This window comes from Lottia gigantea (genome assembly GCF_000327385.1).
Source record: "Lottia gigantea unplaced genomic scaffold LOTGIsca_131, whole genome shotgun sequence".
NCBI classification, from domain to species: domain Eukaryota; kingdom Metazoa; phylum Mollusca; class Gastropoda; family Lottiidae; genus Lottia; species Lottia gigantea.
The window spans coordinates 72671-88898 of NW_008707443.1; the positions used below are offsets into that span (position 1 = coordinate 72671).

Here is a 16228-nt window from a genome sequence, read left to right on the forward strand (position 1 = left end):
AAACCTTACGTAAAGTTTTTAAATATTTTTGGCGTTTAAAAATTAACAGCTGGATCTTTTCAGTTAAAACTTTCAGATACGTTAAAGGGCACATTTCTCTAGATTTTGGTGTAGAATTTTCACAAATTTTTGCAAAATTTTTTTCAGCTACAAAAAAAGCAGAATGCCCCTTTAATGTTTGAAAATTTGAGATGAGGTGGTTAACATTATTGATTTAGAGTGAATGTCAAAAGCTTATTTTAAAGTAATTATAGTCCCTGATGCTTTATATTTCAAAATAATGACAAGACATGTCCTTCATGTTAATTACAAATAGATTACTCATAATCATTAACCTAATGTTCAAGTCACTTCTGAAATGATGTGATTATCACCACTTTGGCATAAAGAAAAAGAGGTTGAGATTCACTCGTCTAAATCGAAAACACGTGCCATGGAAGTAAAATAATTTTTTTTAAACAAATTCCCTCTAAAGCCATGCTTTTACAGTATTTATATTTCACCATAAATTTACAATAAATTTTTGAATCCCCATTTCCTGACAATTTAAGGTTACACTTTTGATTACTTTTGCTATAGCACAGTAGGTTAGAACAAATGATGGCTATGAGTTCTGACTTTAGTAGGGCTGCAACGATTCCTAAAGTGGCGATCCGATACACTGAACGATACTCGTTCAACGATACGATTTATTGCGATAATGAAGCGCTATTCTTTGATTAAAAGGGAAAGGAAAAGAAAACTGATAATATTTTAACACCGTTTAAATTATTTCGGCACGCTTAGAAGTACAAAATTCACTTTTCATCATTTGTTACACACAAGGACTAACAAATTTCTTCAAAAAAATAAATAAAATACCAAACCATCGAATACAACTTCGTGGAATTATTTTATGACTATGCAAACACATATTACGTTGGAAAAAGAAAAAGTTTATATCAGATCCCATGCGTTTATCTTTCACTTGGCATATTAATATGTTCTCTTTTCATCGTTTATAACAAAAATTACAAATGCTGAAGACAAATTAATACGTGAAAAGAAATTCTTAACATTTGAACATGACACAATTTCTAAATTACGTGAGGATTCCGTGCTATTAGTCATTAAAGGGAGTAAATTATATTTATGAGATGTATCGCGATTATTTTTTTCTTCTGCAATGCATCGATAAGAAGGAACGAATCGCGGTTCATCGATTCAACGGTGAATCGTTGCAGCCCTAGCCATCTTCACTCATAATTCCAGTTGACCCAGCTGTAAATGGGTACGGATAATCCGGGTGAGATCGATGCAAATATGTTTGGTCAAGTACTAGCTGGTAGAAAGGATATTTAACTGTGAACCTGAGTTGTTATCCTTGTAAAATCTAGTTATAGGGAATAATTTACGACGAAAAAGGAAAATTTTGCAAACTGCCCCTTTAAAGTAAATAAATCCATAATTGAGTTTTGTAAAGATTGAAACATTTAATATTATTCATGAAAGAAATGAAGAAATAGAGCCAACATAATGATTTAAGAGATATGGTTAAACATGGCAAGATAGACAAAATCAATATATATATATATATATTTATTTCACGAATGGTTACCGTTTACAAAACTCCAAATAACATATATACATCTACCAATCAACTTTATTGTAAATTGCATTTTTGTAACATTACATTTGATTGTGTCTCACAAATAGGATATGTGACTTTTACTCCCTTTTCCACTGTTCTCAGTCTGGACCAGGCCGCGATATAAAATGTGCCTATTTACATACAGTCAAGTGATTGAAAGAATTGGAAGGATTCTCAGAATACTCAACCGTTTACATTACACAAGATAGCTTGCCAGGCAAGGTAATATACGCCAACTGGCAGCTTTGATTTTAAATAAAAATACTTGGCAGTAAAGTAACCATTACTAGTATGAAATATTCAACCTTCAGTCTTACTCTTTTTTTGAACTTTTTGAGGCGATACTGAATAACATTACCAAGTTTCATCAAAATCTGTCAAAAATTTGACCTTCTAGAGTGTTTACAGGCTAAAACTTGAACTAAATATTTTTTGATTTTTCTGATTTTTAGTAGGGTTCTTCCTTGGGTGATTAAAAACAATCATACCAAGTTTCGTCAAAATCAGTCAAGTATTGTGTCTTCTAGAGAGCCATTGTTGACAGACAGACGAACCAACATGGGTAGCAACAATAAACTCCTCTCATTTCATGTGGGCGTATTATAATTCATCCGTTTCATTCTGAGAACAAATAAATTTGTAATGTAAAAAAGGTTTTAGACTGAATATGAAGTCTTTAAGGATTTTTCAATTCTTAACCATTTAGAATACTATAGTTGACCTTAAGAAAATAGGCAAGTAACTGTGTTATCAATGACAGCTTGCAATCAGCCTCCAGAGACTGGGAGTATAAATAAGGGGGGCAGACTGAGTTAATGGAGGTGAGGGACAACTGTCCAGGCTGAATTAAAAATGCAGTAACTCTGTGGAGTCATATAATCAAGGAGCGTTTGAGAGGGTTCTCCCACAAAAAATTGAATTGATTTGGTACATTCTGACAGTGACACATATCATTTGTTTGCAACTGGCAGCTTCTGAGAGAATCAGACCTAAGTGAACTGATGTGAATAACAGCTGCTTATGTTCTACTTATGTTTCTACTTATGTTCTGCAAAACTGGATCCTATTATGACCTGTTCGATGAAGTGCTTTGAATCTACAGTCAACCAAAGCCCAGATTTATATCATTAAAGTTAAATTTGAATATGTTTCTAGTTATGCTGTTATATTTCCTTTTTTTCAAATATGGTTTTGGAGATTAAACATGAATGACCTTTTCATGTAATTTTCCTCATGTCTTATTCAACACACATATTATGAAGTCAAGTAAAATACCAATACTTGTTAGTCACACTTAGACAATTGTGTTGCCAATCAATAAAATATATAAAAAATATAAAAAGATCACACGGAATACTATATCTATTAGTGCTGAGTATCGCCACTCATACCATACCACAATACAATATGTATCACAATACAAGGGTCATGATACGATCTGAATTGTGATACAAGCGTCATGATACAATCTATATTGCGATACAAGGGTCATGATACAATCTCTATTGCGATACAAGGGTCATGATACGATCTGATTTGTGATACAAGCGTCATGATACAATCTATATTGCGATACAAGGGTCATGATACAATCTATATTGCAATACAAGGAATATTATACGATCTGTATTGCGATACAAGGGTCACAATATGATCTGTATTGTGATACAAAGGTAATGATACAATCTGTATTGCGATAAAAGGGTAATGATACAATCTGTATTGCAATACAAGGGTCACAATATGATCTGCATTGCGACACAAGGGTCATGATACAATCTGTATTGCAATACAATGGTCATGATACGATCTGTATTGCGAAACAAGGGTCATGATACAATCTCTACTGCAATACAAGGGTCATGATACAATCTCTATTGCGATACAAGGGTCATGATACAATCTCTATTGCGATACAAGGGTCATGATACAATCTCTATTGCGATACAAGGGTCATGATACAATCTCTATTGCGATACACGGGTCATGATACAATCTCCATCGCGATACAAGGGTCATAATACAATTTCATTGCGATACAAGGGTCATGATACAATCGCTATTGTGATACAAGGGTCATGATACAATCTATTTGCGATACAAGGGTCATGATACAATTTCTATTGCGATACAAGGGTCATGATACAATCTCTATTGCGATACAAGGGTCATGATATAATCTATTTGCGATATAAGGATATAGGACAAAATTTAACACTTTATCCTCAAAGTTTCAATATATATATATATAACTTTTTAACAGTGATATTTGGTAATGTATTTGAGTGGTTAATGTTATCAATTTCAGTCAAGTCAGTGAGAACAATTTGTTATTCACCAACTTTTAAAAATCACCACTTTTTTAAGGAATGAGAGGTGTCTTAAAGTATCGGTAATCGACCTTGTGATACGATACGTGTATCTTGGCATGTTGTATTGCGATACATTGATTCACCGATATATTGTGCCAGCACTTATATCTATCTCACTACAACACAGACAGTAATGTTTAACAGTCTGTGTGTTTGTAAACCAATTCCCCCTTACTTACCGTTTATGATTGGTGTCTAGAGGTTTACTGTTTTTCTGCCATACATACAGTGTTTCTGGCACTGCTTCTATTTTACAGGCTAAATATGCCAGCCCACCTACACTGGCAGTTTGTGATTGTGGACGCTCTGTAAATTCTTTTGCTATTTCTGAAAATACAAACAAAATTGGAATAATTGGGTTATTTTCAAGATATAAAGTTGTCAAAATCTTTCCCAACTGAAAGAGCACAATTATTGTTATCTGTATCCCTTTTCAGAATCGAAATCATATGTCTAGTTTTCCTGCGATTGAAAAATGTTGTGGAAAGTTAGACAGTTTCATTATGTCTAAACCACACCCCCATTCGTGATTATTCCTCCAGACCGTGGTAACACAACTGAGATAAATTATGTATTCATAGCTAAATATTGTCCAAAGTGGCCCTACTGTATTGGTAGCAAATTTCAGCCAATCAAAACAAATAACTTGTTATACGTAAACATAGACAAAAACAAAAGCAGGGTGCCATTACATATTTTGATGAATTATGTATGGTACAGAATTGAGTAAGATTTTCCTTAAAGAATTGAAGCCGAGAGAAAATCAAACCTTACTTATCTTTTAAAACGGGCGGCGGCAAAACAGTGTTGTGTTTTGTTTACATGACCTCATTTCTGTTCAACCGATATGATTGGTCAGATGCCACCAATCTCATTTCCACGCCCCAAAACGAAGTGTAGTGGGCTTAGTTTAATACAAGTTAATAAGACCGTGTCAAAACCCGTATTCGTGATACAATGAGACAATTTATTCATTAGTAATATTCATATGGTAATATGTCCAATTTCATATTCAACTGAGTGATTAGTCAAGATAAATCCATTACCTTTCAGTGTTTATGTTATGGTACCTGGGTAGGGTTCAAATTCAAAATTCAGACGCAATTCAAAGTGTTCAAGTTGTAGATTTCACATCGATCGTAACATTGACATTATTTTCTTAAAGGGACAGATGGGCAATTTTTGGGGGGTTGATTTGAGTCTTGAATATATGTAAATAATCTTCAAAAGTACCAAAAATGTACGAAAATCACATAATTCCTTTAAAAAATCTTTTCTATATATCACAAAGTATCTCAAAATGATGACTAGTCTTTTTAACATCTGGACACACATGGATTTTAAGGCTAAAAAATTGATTTATTGAGGACTATGTTAACAATGGTATTTCTATATAGCTCTATAATTGATGTATTGAGTACTATTTTAACAGTGGTATTTCTATATTGCTCTACAATTGATGTATTGAGCACTATTTTAACAATGGTATTTTTATATAGCTCTTCAATTGATGTATTGAGCACTATTTTAACAATGGTATTTCTATATCACTCTACAATTTGATGTATTGAGCACTATTTTAACAGTGGTATTTCTATATAGCTCTACAATTGATGTATTGAATACTATTTTAACAATGGTATTTCTATGTAGCTCTACAATAGATGTATTGAGCACTATTTTAACAATGGTATTTCTATATCACTCTACAATTGATGTATTGAGCACTATTTTAACAATGGTATTTCGATAACGCTCTACAATTGAAGTATTGAGCACTATCTTTACAATGGTATTTCTATATCACTCTATAATTGATGGATTGAGCACTTTCTTAACAATGGTATTTCCATATCGCTCTACAATTTATGTATTGAGTACTATTTTAACAATGGTATTTCTATATCCCTCTACAATTGATGTATTGGGCATTATTTTAACAATGGTATTTCTATATAGCTCTACAACTGATATATTGAGCACTATTTTAACAATGATATTTCTATATCACTCTACAATTTTATTGATGTATTGAACATTATTTTAACAATGGTATTTCTATATCACTCTACAATTGATGTATTGAGCACTATTTTAACAATGATATTTCTATATCACTCTACAATTGATGTATTGGGCATTATTCTAACAATGATATTTCTATATCACTCTACAATTGATGTATTGAGCACTATTTTAACAATGATATTTCTATATCACTCTACAATTGATGTATTGGCACTATTTTAACAATGATATTTCTATATCACTCTACAATTGATGTATTGGGCATTATTTTAACAATGATATTTCTATATCACTCTACAATTGATGTATTGAGCACTATTTTAACAATGATATTTCTATATCACTCTACAATTGATGTATTGAGCACTATTTTAACAATGATATTTCTATATCACTCTACAATTGATGTATTGGGCATTATTTTAACAATGATATTTCTATATCACTCTACAATTGATGTATTGAGCACTATTTTAACAATGATATTTCTATATCACTCTACAATTGATGTATTGGGCATTATTTTAAAAATGATATTTCTATATCACTCTACAATTGATGTATTGAGCACTATTTTAACAATGGTATTTCTATATCACTCTACAATTGATGTATTGAGCACTATTTTAACAATGGTATTTCTATATCACTCTACAATTGATGTATTGAGCACTATTTTAACAATGATATTTCTATATCACTCTACAATTGATGTATTTGGCATTATTTTAACAATGGTATTTCTATATAGCTCTACAACTGATATATTGAGCACTATTTTAACAATGGTATTTCTATATCACTCTACAATTGATGTATTGAGCACTATTTTAACAGTGAAAATATTTTATTATTGACTATACTATTGTATTTAATATCTGAATATGAAGGTTAATGTCTTAAAAGGAATCAATGTTCAAAGTTGCATGTATTTACATGTAACATATTATAATAACAAAATCTACTGTATAGTGTTATTGATTCACTGAACACCTACTATATATGTGTTTAATAAATAAATATACAGATTCATGATAATATCTTAGACAATGTATTATATTGCATAAAAATTGATAACACTTTCTGATAACACATATTAGCTTTTGCCTTAAATTGTGTTAGTGTTAATTTTGTTACTTCATTACATCAAAGGAATAGGTGGGCCATTTTTCATGGTTGATTTGAGTCTTGAATATATGTAAATAGTCTTCAGAATTACTAGAAATGTATGTAAGATTTGAACGACACATAGAAGCGAGGAGCACATATAACAAAAACACAAGACGATGTTATGGAATATAACACACTTCTTTAATAAGGTTGGGCACATAACGTTTCAACACAATATACATGTGTCGTCATCAGATGTAAATTATTGTAATTTAACATTACGTGCCTAACCTTATTAAAGAAGTGTGTTATATTCCATAATATCGTCTTGTTTTTTTTGTTATAGAAATGTATGAACCAAAAAAACATTATGATCAAGTCTTGGAACTATCTTCTCAAGATCATTCTATCATGGGAAATTGAAAAATGGCACCGCAGGATTCTAACTCAATCATTATTATACTGGAATGGTATTTAACTCTAAATTATGGATAATTACTTGGCATTTTAGTTGTCACCATGTTTTTCTTTCTGAAATCCATGCAGACGCAGTTATAAAAATAACAGAGTAATTTAAGAGTTAATCAATTAACATCATTGAACTTGAGTTTACATAAAAACAATGATGCTTGGTGTTTATTAGGTGTGTTCTATTGTTCAACAAGATTGATTGAATGAATGAATGAATGAATGAATGAATGAATGAATGAATGAATGAATGAATGAATGAATGAATGAATGAATGAATGAACAAGAGAAATAGATAGATGAATAAGCAAATGAATGAATGAATGAATGAAAAAAGACAGAATGAATGAATGAAGGCAATAAAACAACCAAGATTCACAATCAAGTACAGCTGGGTCGACAGAAATAATGAGTGAAGATGATTTATTCAAGGTCATCAGACTTTCAAACCCACAGCCACCATGTGGTCGATGTAACCAGGAAAATGACGTCATGTTAAGAATTAATCAACACTTTAATTGGCTGTGCTATAGAACCTCACAGAAAAAAAATTAATTTAATGGAATTTTCAAACATATTACAGATTTGTCGACCCACAACCAAACAAATAAAATTCAAATTACACTCCTTTGTTGCGAAAGCAAAATATTCTTAGTCATCAAAACAAAATTTCCTTTCTTCAGAGTGAGCTTAAACTAATTTTGCATTCAAAAATATTAAAACAGAGCCTGAAACATGTAGTTACTCAGAGCACAGAGTGGTCATATATGTACATAATATGTAAAATGAATTCTCATTCTTGAAATTTCACTTTCTATTTCTATATGTCTTCTATATGAGGCAGTATCATCTTGAACACATAGATTTGAAAGCTCAAATTTCGCCAGTAGCCTGTGAACACTATTACTAATTAGCTTAACCTAATAATTCCTGTATCTGAGACTGCAATTATCCTAATATTCTTAACTCAGCTATAAAGATAATTGTTCCTTAATATTCTCATACTATGGTCAAAAATCTCAAAGGACAGAAAATTCATTTTGTATGACATGTGATGATTACTCCTGTCAAAACTGAAAACATATGAAAATGGATGCTCATAGCCCGACAAATCTGGCGCCTGGTGTACTTCTTCCTCGGACATGATTTACAAATGGGATATAGGCACATTTAAAGACAGACACAAAAAGTCACATTTTATGGGAACTCATTTTGAGAAGTTTCTCCATAACAATAGCAAACTTTGGCATATTTGGATCTTCTGTAATGTCGCTGAGCTCAATGCATATCCACAAAATAGTCAAGGGGTAGTCTCTCTTTGTACATCTCCATGAGTGTCTTGACTGTATTGTAGTACTGTGTCGGGCAGAGGGACATTTCAAAATATCCAGTAATGTCTTGATGGACTCATTGTGGTTCACCTTTCTGTACGTACAAAAAGTTTGGTCAAATTTTTCTGTGACCTTTTGTATCTGGCCCTAGATGTGCCAATATCCCAGGCCCAGATTTCGATTTGTAATGATAAGATACACTGTGATTTTGATAAAAAAAAAAGGAATCCAATCAAAGCCAAATTTAATCAAAATATTTGATAATGTAGTAATGCTTTTTCTGACCAAAGTTGATAGTCAACACCAAGTACTGAAATAAAAGTCTGGCACTACAGCACCTAATGGCCATTTTGGGAGAAATTAGTGATATATCCAATAAAACCTAAAGAGTTTCGTGGTTTGCTTAAAATAGAACTGTCTGAAAACATATGAACCAAAGTTGATAGAGATCTTCAAGTTTCAATGACTTCTAACTAATGACTGTGTCTGGTAGAATCTGATCAATGGTTGACTTTAGTCAACCTGAATTCACTGGCTAGTGAGTCACTGGGTTGGGGCCTCAGGACAGAAAAAAATTAAAAATTAATTCCACTGCCAAAATCAGACACAGTATCCTGATTTGTTGCACCAAGTAGAACAGGAGGCTGGCTAACGTAAGCAACTCTCTCTGACTTCAAGTTTGGCTACAGTAACAGTTTAGTGTCCGTTTGAGGCAGAAATGGTCAAAATCAGCAATTTTTTTCTTTCCTTCTTTGGAAATCGGAAATTTGATTCAAAGTTGTTTCCCTACAGTTGAAAAACTGAGCAAATATGCAAAGTTTTGGGGCATGTAATTTTGGAACCAGATAAACAGCATCCTGGTTTAGTGTGCCATGTAGAATCAAAGGCTACAAAAATTTGATCTGGAAAAATTTGAAATATTTTGGGAGACGAGCAGCTGCTAGTAATCAGTCAATCTTTCACTAATATCATTTCACTCCTGATAACTGCAAGAGATCAAAGCTTTTTACTAATGTGTTCAGGTCATCAAAAAAGGAAGAAGAGGTTTGAAACTGAGTCTTGAGTAAGAAAAAAAATGCAACCTAATTTAAAGGGATAGTTGCGCCATTTTTTTTTTTACCTATTATTCTTTAGTCTCAGAAACAGAAAAATTTTAGCTAAGCCAATCACTAATAGTTTTCACAGCTCAATGTCAAAATCTGAGCCTTCAAATCCATGTGTGTCCAGAATTATCCGTGTTTGAATGTTCAAATGACGAGTTGTAATTTTAAGATAAACTTTGATATATAGAAAATACATTATAGAAATAGGAAAAGAAATTTCTAGAATGGTATATTTTTGAAGGAATTATGTGATTTTTGTACATTTCTAGTACTTCTGAAGACTTTTTACATATACATGTATTCAAGATTCGAATCGACCTCCTAAAATGGTGCATTTGTCCCTTTAAGTGAAGAAAATCAAATTCTATGCATTACTTGGGCCTGCTAGTTTTTAAACAGATAATGTATTTACCAAGATAGTGTTGTATTATAATACATGTATCTGAACTAGCAATGTTTGAAAGTGTTATTTATGAATGTTTATGAACGTGGGTGGTGGCAGTATGTGTGGTATGTAAAGAAAAATCAATAAAGATCAGATTGAAAGAAAGAAACGTAAGAATTAATTCAAAATCTGATACAAAAAAGAACAGATCTGACAAGATTTGCTGTTTTTTAAATGTCAGATAAAATTAAAAATTTAATTTGCCTTTGGCGTAGTAAATATTAAAGTTTATAAACTATCATATCTAACTAGCAAGCAGAAGAGGAAAATTACTGAGCTTCATATTTTGTATATATGTGTGTTCTATCCTTGGCGGTCATTTAGTGTAGCAGGACCAAGGTTATGGAACAAGTTAAAAGTCTGTAAATCTGTTGACTCTTTTCAGAGAAAGTTAAAAACACTTCTTTAGCTAGTAAGATCTACTGTTTATAGATATTGAAATCTGTGTTTGTAAAGCGCCATTGAATGCTCAGGAAATCAAGACAAAAGAAAGGACAAGAAATGCTTGTCAACTTTCAGTTTATATTCTGAATAAACCCAGGCCCTTGTGTGCAACAGGTTATGCTGATTAAAGATTCCTGAAAACCTGATTAATTAAACAGAAACCAACAGTTAGCAGGATCAATTTGTTACCTCCAGTTCCAAACCACCATCTGTAGAGATGGCAATATTTGATATGTGCTTCCAAAAAAACAAAAAACCAAAACTCACTTATATCACTTATTGCAATATATTATGCTTTATCACCAAACATCCTTTGCGCTTAGTGAGATCACCAAACAATTAGTTTTAGTGGAATTACAGGAACCACAGATGTCTGATTAAAAATTGGAATGGTGCAAATTGATGCTATATGTGTCTCCGATACACATAAAAAATTTAGAAAACCTACAATCCCTTTAATTAGATGACCAAATCCCTTCATTGTAGTAGGAAATATAATTGTGCCTGCGGTAATGTCAAGGACAGTGGAAGCCATACCACTTTTTCTAAGAATCGGAAGTGTAAATTTAAGAAACAAAAATTTACTTACTTGCTACCTTTATATGAACCCTTCTGCCCAAAACAGTACCAACTGTATTTTTAGCGAAACATTCATAGAATCCATCATCAGATCGGAAATTGCCTTTCTCTTGATGAATAACCCGTCTAATATGTAATGATCCATTTCGTAATATCTCCACTCGCGAACGATGTTCTTTGTTCGTCAAACGAACTCCGTCTTTTTTCCAATAATACAACACTGGATCATGCTGTTTATTTGAGGTCACTGAACAGTTCACTAAAACACTAGATTTTTTAATTGCTATAATTGGGTCTTCTTCGTTTTCCCACACTATAATTCCTGGATCTAAATCATTTAACTGAGGTAGATTTGATGGTACACTTAACACTGAAATATATAAAGAAAAAATATCTAAATTCACTGAAGTTCTTAAAGGGACAGATGCGCCATTTTGGGGGTTGATTTGAGTCATGAATATATTGTAAATAGTCTTCAGAAGTACTAGAAATGTAAGAAAATCGATATATCACAGAGTATCTTAAATTGATTCATCATTTAAACATTCAAACACGGATAATTCTGGACACACATGGATTTGAAGGCTCAAATTTTAACGGTGAACTGATTAGCCTAGCTAAAAAATTCCTGTTTCTAGGACTAAAGTGTGATTGGTAAAAAAATGGCCAACCTGTTCTTTAACTATCTATACTTTGAGTATTACAAAATCAAAATGGCTATTAATTCCATGCTATATAATATAAAACACTAGTATGATCTTATTGTTTGATGTCACTTCCCCATTCTAATAAAGATTGAATCTTGATCCGTTAAATCTGCAACCACGCAGTTGTTCTCATTTTATTTTAATGTGCACAGCGTGTCGCACACAGAGCCTCGGTTTATTGTCCCATCTGAATGACTAGACTCTTTTTCCATGTCAACCCCGCTTACCTACATCACTCTCAGGCTCTGGGGAAAAGCGAGTTGAAAAATCTGGAGTTATTATCTCTACCTATGCCAAGATTGAACCATGGTCCTTCAGGTTAGTAATCGAGCAAGCGTCTATCTCACTGAGCCACTGCAGGGAGATTTTGTATTAATTTCAATGTGAAGAACTGAACTTATTATGCATACTATTATATAGAACCCCTATGATTTGAAATGTTTACATAAAAGAATGAAATATTGAGTTTTTAGTCACTGTTATTTTTACCAATCATACTTTAGTCTCAGAAACCGGAATTTCATAGCTAAGCTAATCTGTAATAGTGTGCACAAATCAGCATGGAAATATGAGCCTTCAAATCCATGTGTGTTGAAAATTATCCGTGATTGAATGTTAAATTGATGACTTAAGATACTGTGTGATATTAAGAAAAGACATTATAGAAATAGAGAGTAAAATTCCTAGTTTGAAGTATTTTTAAAGGGATTATGAGATTTTCATACATTTCTAGTACTTCCGAAGACTATTTACCCCAAAATTGCACACGTATCCCTTTAAAGGGGCATTATGATTTGTTTGTAGGTTGACAATTCTTTTGCTCAAATTTACACCCAAATCTAGAAAAATGTGTCTCTTTACTTAACACCGAAACTAGTTTAACATTTAATACATTCCCTAACACACTTTATCTAACCCTTTAAATACAAATTCAATTTGATCAAGAAGATATATATAGATATAAGTAGCATACTTTAAATATATTTTCTGATATTATTTACGACGTTTTTTGATACTGCCTCTTTGATTTGAGCACATTCAGTTACGATCCAAAGAAAATATATGAACAGTTATTTTCAAGCAGTTTAGTTTGTATGTAAAAAGAAAAAGAAGACAGTCTGATTAAAATTAGACCAAACTAGCATTCCATTTTTTACATAGCTTTTTCTATGTTACCACTCTAGTTAGGGTCTAAAGACACCGCTCAACATTCATCTGTTTGACGACACAGCCAGCCAATAAAATTTCTTCCCTCTCCAATGCTGGAATTAAGTGACGTGCACAAAAGGTGAATTCCAATTAGCATTACACTAGTTTATCAAGTTCACTATTTACGTTTTATTGAGTGTTCATAATTGACCAAGTTAAATTTGATTGGTTAAAGTAGAGGTCACTAGGTTAGGTCAAAGAAACGAGAGCAGTGTCTTTAGACTCTAACTGGAGTGGCTATATAAAAGTTACAGCTACAGAACGAAAGTTTGGTCTGATTTTAATTAGGCTGATAGGTGGAATGTTTATCTAAATCATCATCTTACTGTCTTTCCTCTCGATAATCAAATTTTACCAATTATATTTGAGTGAAATAGAATATCAATTTCAAAACAATATTGACAGTCTTAGAATTACTTTGCCTTGATCAAAATCAGTGACAGCCTCTTGAGACTGGGATTACAAATAGCAGACATACTAACTATGTTTTTTAAAAAATATAATTGATGTTGGACACATTTTTGGGGCAAAAATTGTACTAAAGATGATATTTTCAAATTTGTTAGATATAAAATTTGGGTACAATTGGGGTACAAACCAAGGCCCCCACTCCCATACCTTTACCCCCACTGTTGCCGCCATGCATCAAAAAAAATTTAAGTGTTACACCATTCACTCCAAGAAAGTTCAATTACAAATACCCTAAAATTTTGGCTGAAAATTCTGTAATAACAAATTTAAAAGTGATGATAAGTGCCTAAAAATTTAGATTTATCAAAGCAAATCAATCTCAGAAATAAGACAATATTTTGAAGTTTATTTTCTAAAATAATTGGTAAAATTTGAGTTGTCAAAAACAGAACAAAGACAGACGACATATTCATAATAATACGTCTTTCACAACTGAGTTATTCATAACTTTTCATCTGCTGCACAGTGAACTTTTTATTCACAATTTGACCTAAATTTCAAATAATTTCATTCATGCACAAACTTACATTATGCATTAATGCATGACATCTGTTTTTAAAATCTTCTTAAAAAGAGATCATAAAACTTAAATAGACACAAACACGCCCGCCAAATTACTTTCTTAAAATAACCATAGTAAAGATATCTAGAGACATTAATACTAGCGCCACAATGGTACCAATAATCATTAGAATTCTAAAATATCAATAGACAATATGTTTCATTACTGATTTCTTTTTTTAGAGAGTACAAGCGTTACATTATTATCCTCGCATAAGAATAGGTTTAAATTGATCTGCAGATATCAACTTGGATTAGACAAAGCCCTAGTATTTAAAATGTTTCCAAAACCAAGCCTATGAAAGCCAAAGACATCATGCTCGGCTGTTACAATTATTTTTGTAATTTTAAGGTATTTTGTATGTTTCACTGCCAAGCTTTTACAAATTTTGGAAACAGACGCCATGAAGTTTTTCACTGATTTCTTGTATTTCAAAGGTTACAGTTTTGCCAATTTTTAGAAATGAACCACCCCGATTTAACACACCTAGTAGCATACCTCCAGCCAATCAAATTTCTCTCTCTCCAGTGCTCAGATTATTAGACTAGTTTATCAAGTCCACTGGTACTGAACATTGTTGAAAAACGCTTTTTTAATGGTTATTTTGAATTAGCCCAGTAAAATTTGATTGGATAATGCAGATGTCATTGGGTTAGGTCAAGGTTAGGTGATACAAAGAAACAAGAGTGCAGATTTTTAGACCCTAACTGGTGTGGCTAAGTAAAAATAAAAGGTAGAATTAGTGTTGAAACGGTTAATCGGTTAACCTATTTCTGGTAGTATTTCACGGGTAACCACGGCTGATTTGAGATAATCGGTTAACCATTAATTTTATAAGAAGTAAAAAGAGAGCAATTTTGACAGAAAATTCGTTACTGTATGAGTCTTTAAGCTGTTTTCTTTAGTAAATAAACATCTTTATTGATTGAATAATTGAGATCAATAAATCAAGACACTAACGAGTTGCAAGAATTGTGGTCAAGATTATCAAGCCTCTTTTTAATATAAGTTCAACTAATTACTCGTTCTGGATAATCGGTTCACGATGGTCTTAGTCGCTGTGTGCACTGTTATGTTATTAAGTTAAACAAATAAGCACTGTAATCATTATCAGACGTTCGGCACGCGCCACGGTTCGTTGAATCTTGTTATTATTTTTATTGTATTGCGGAATTTAACACAGTGTTTTTTCAGCATGTTCTAGTGTTTTAATAAGTTTTGTTATTAATTTTGTACCAACAATTCGCAGGGAACTAGCCAAAATCTTCCTGGGTACTCATTTACACTTACTCTAGTTTAGTTAACGATGAGTTACCCCCGTAAATGCAGTTTTTGACTCCTTTTAAAATCTTTAGTAATTGACCGGGATTAACCGGGCAACAAACGGTTATTGCCGACGATTACCCGGTTCATAAAATTCACTAACCAGGTAGAATTCACACTAGGTAGAATCGTTCAATTGGTTGTATCTCATGATTTTTACCATTGTGATAGTGGTGTCGCGCGAAGCAGGCCATGCTTTATCTTTTTGAAACACCTCATGGTATTTCTCTTTGGAGGAGTCCACTACTACAGTACTTATGCTCTCGATTTTGCCTTACTTTGGACAAGATTTTGATTAACAGAATTGTCTTTTTTATACTTACAGAATCAATGGATATCATAAAAGAAATGTAATGTTCTTTGATAATACAAACATAGTCCTGCTCAATTGATGTTTAGGATAAAATGCAAAATAAAATGTTTAAAGACCTTTGTGTTTGAATTTG

At 32.3% G+C, this 16228-nt stretch overlaps 1 protein-coding gene across 1 annotated transcript in view; it reads right to left on the reverse strand.

The window, feature by feature from the left end:
• The window catches only part of LOTGIDRAFT_172309 (hypothetical protein), a gene marked incomplete at both ends in the record, with an annotated part of 52246 nt that extends 36270 nt beyond the window's left edge, over positions 1–15976 (reverse strand). The window contains 3 exons of the mRNA XM_009049183.1: positions 4182–4329; positions 11521–11880; positions 15943–15976. Of these exons, the coding sequence (XP_009047431.1) occupies positions 4182–4329; positions 11521–11880; positions 15943–15976 (542 nt within the window). The remainder of the gene's footprint in view (positions 1–4181; positions 4330–11520; positions 11881–15942) is intronic.
• Between the last annotated feature and the right edge of the window lie 252 nt (positions 15977–16228).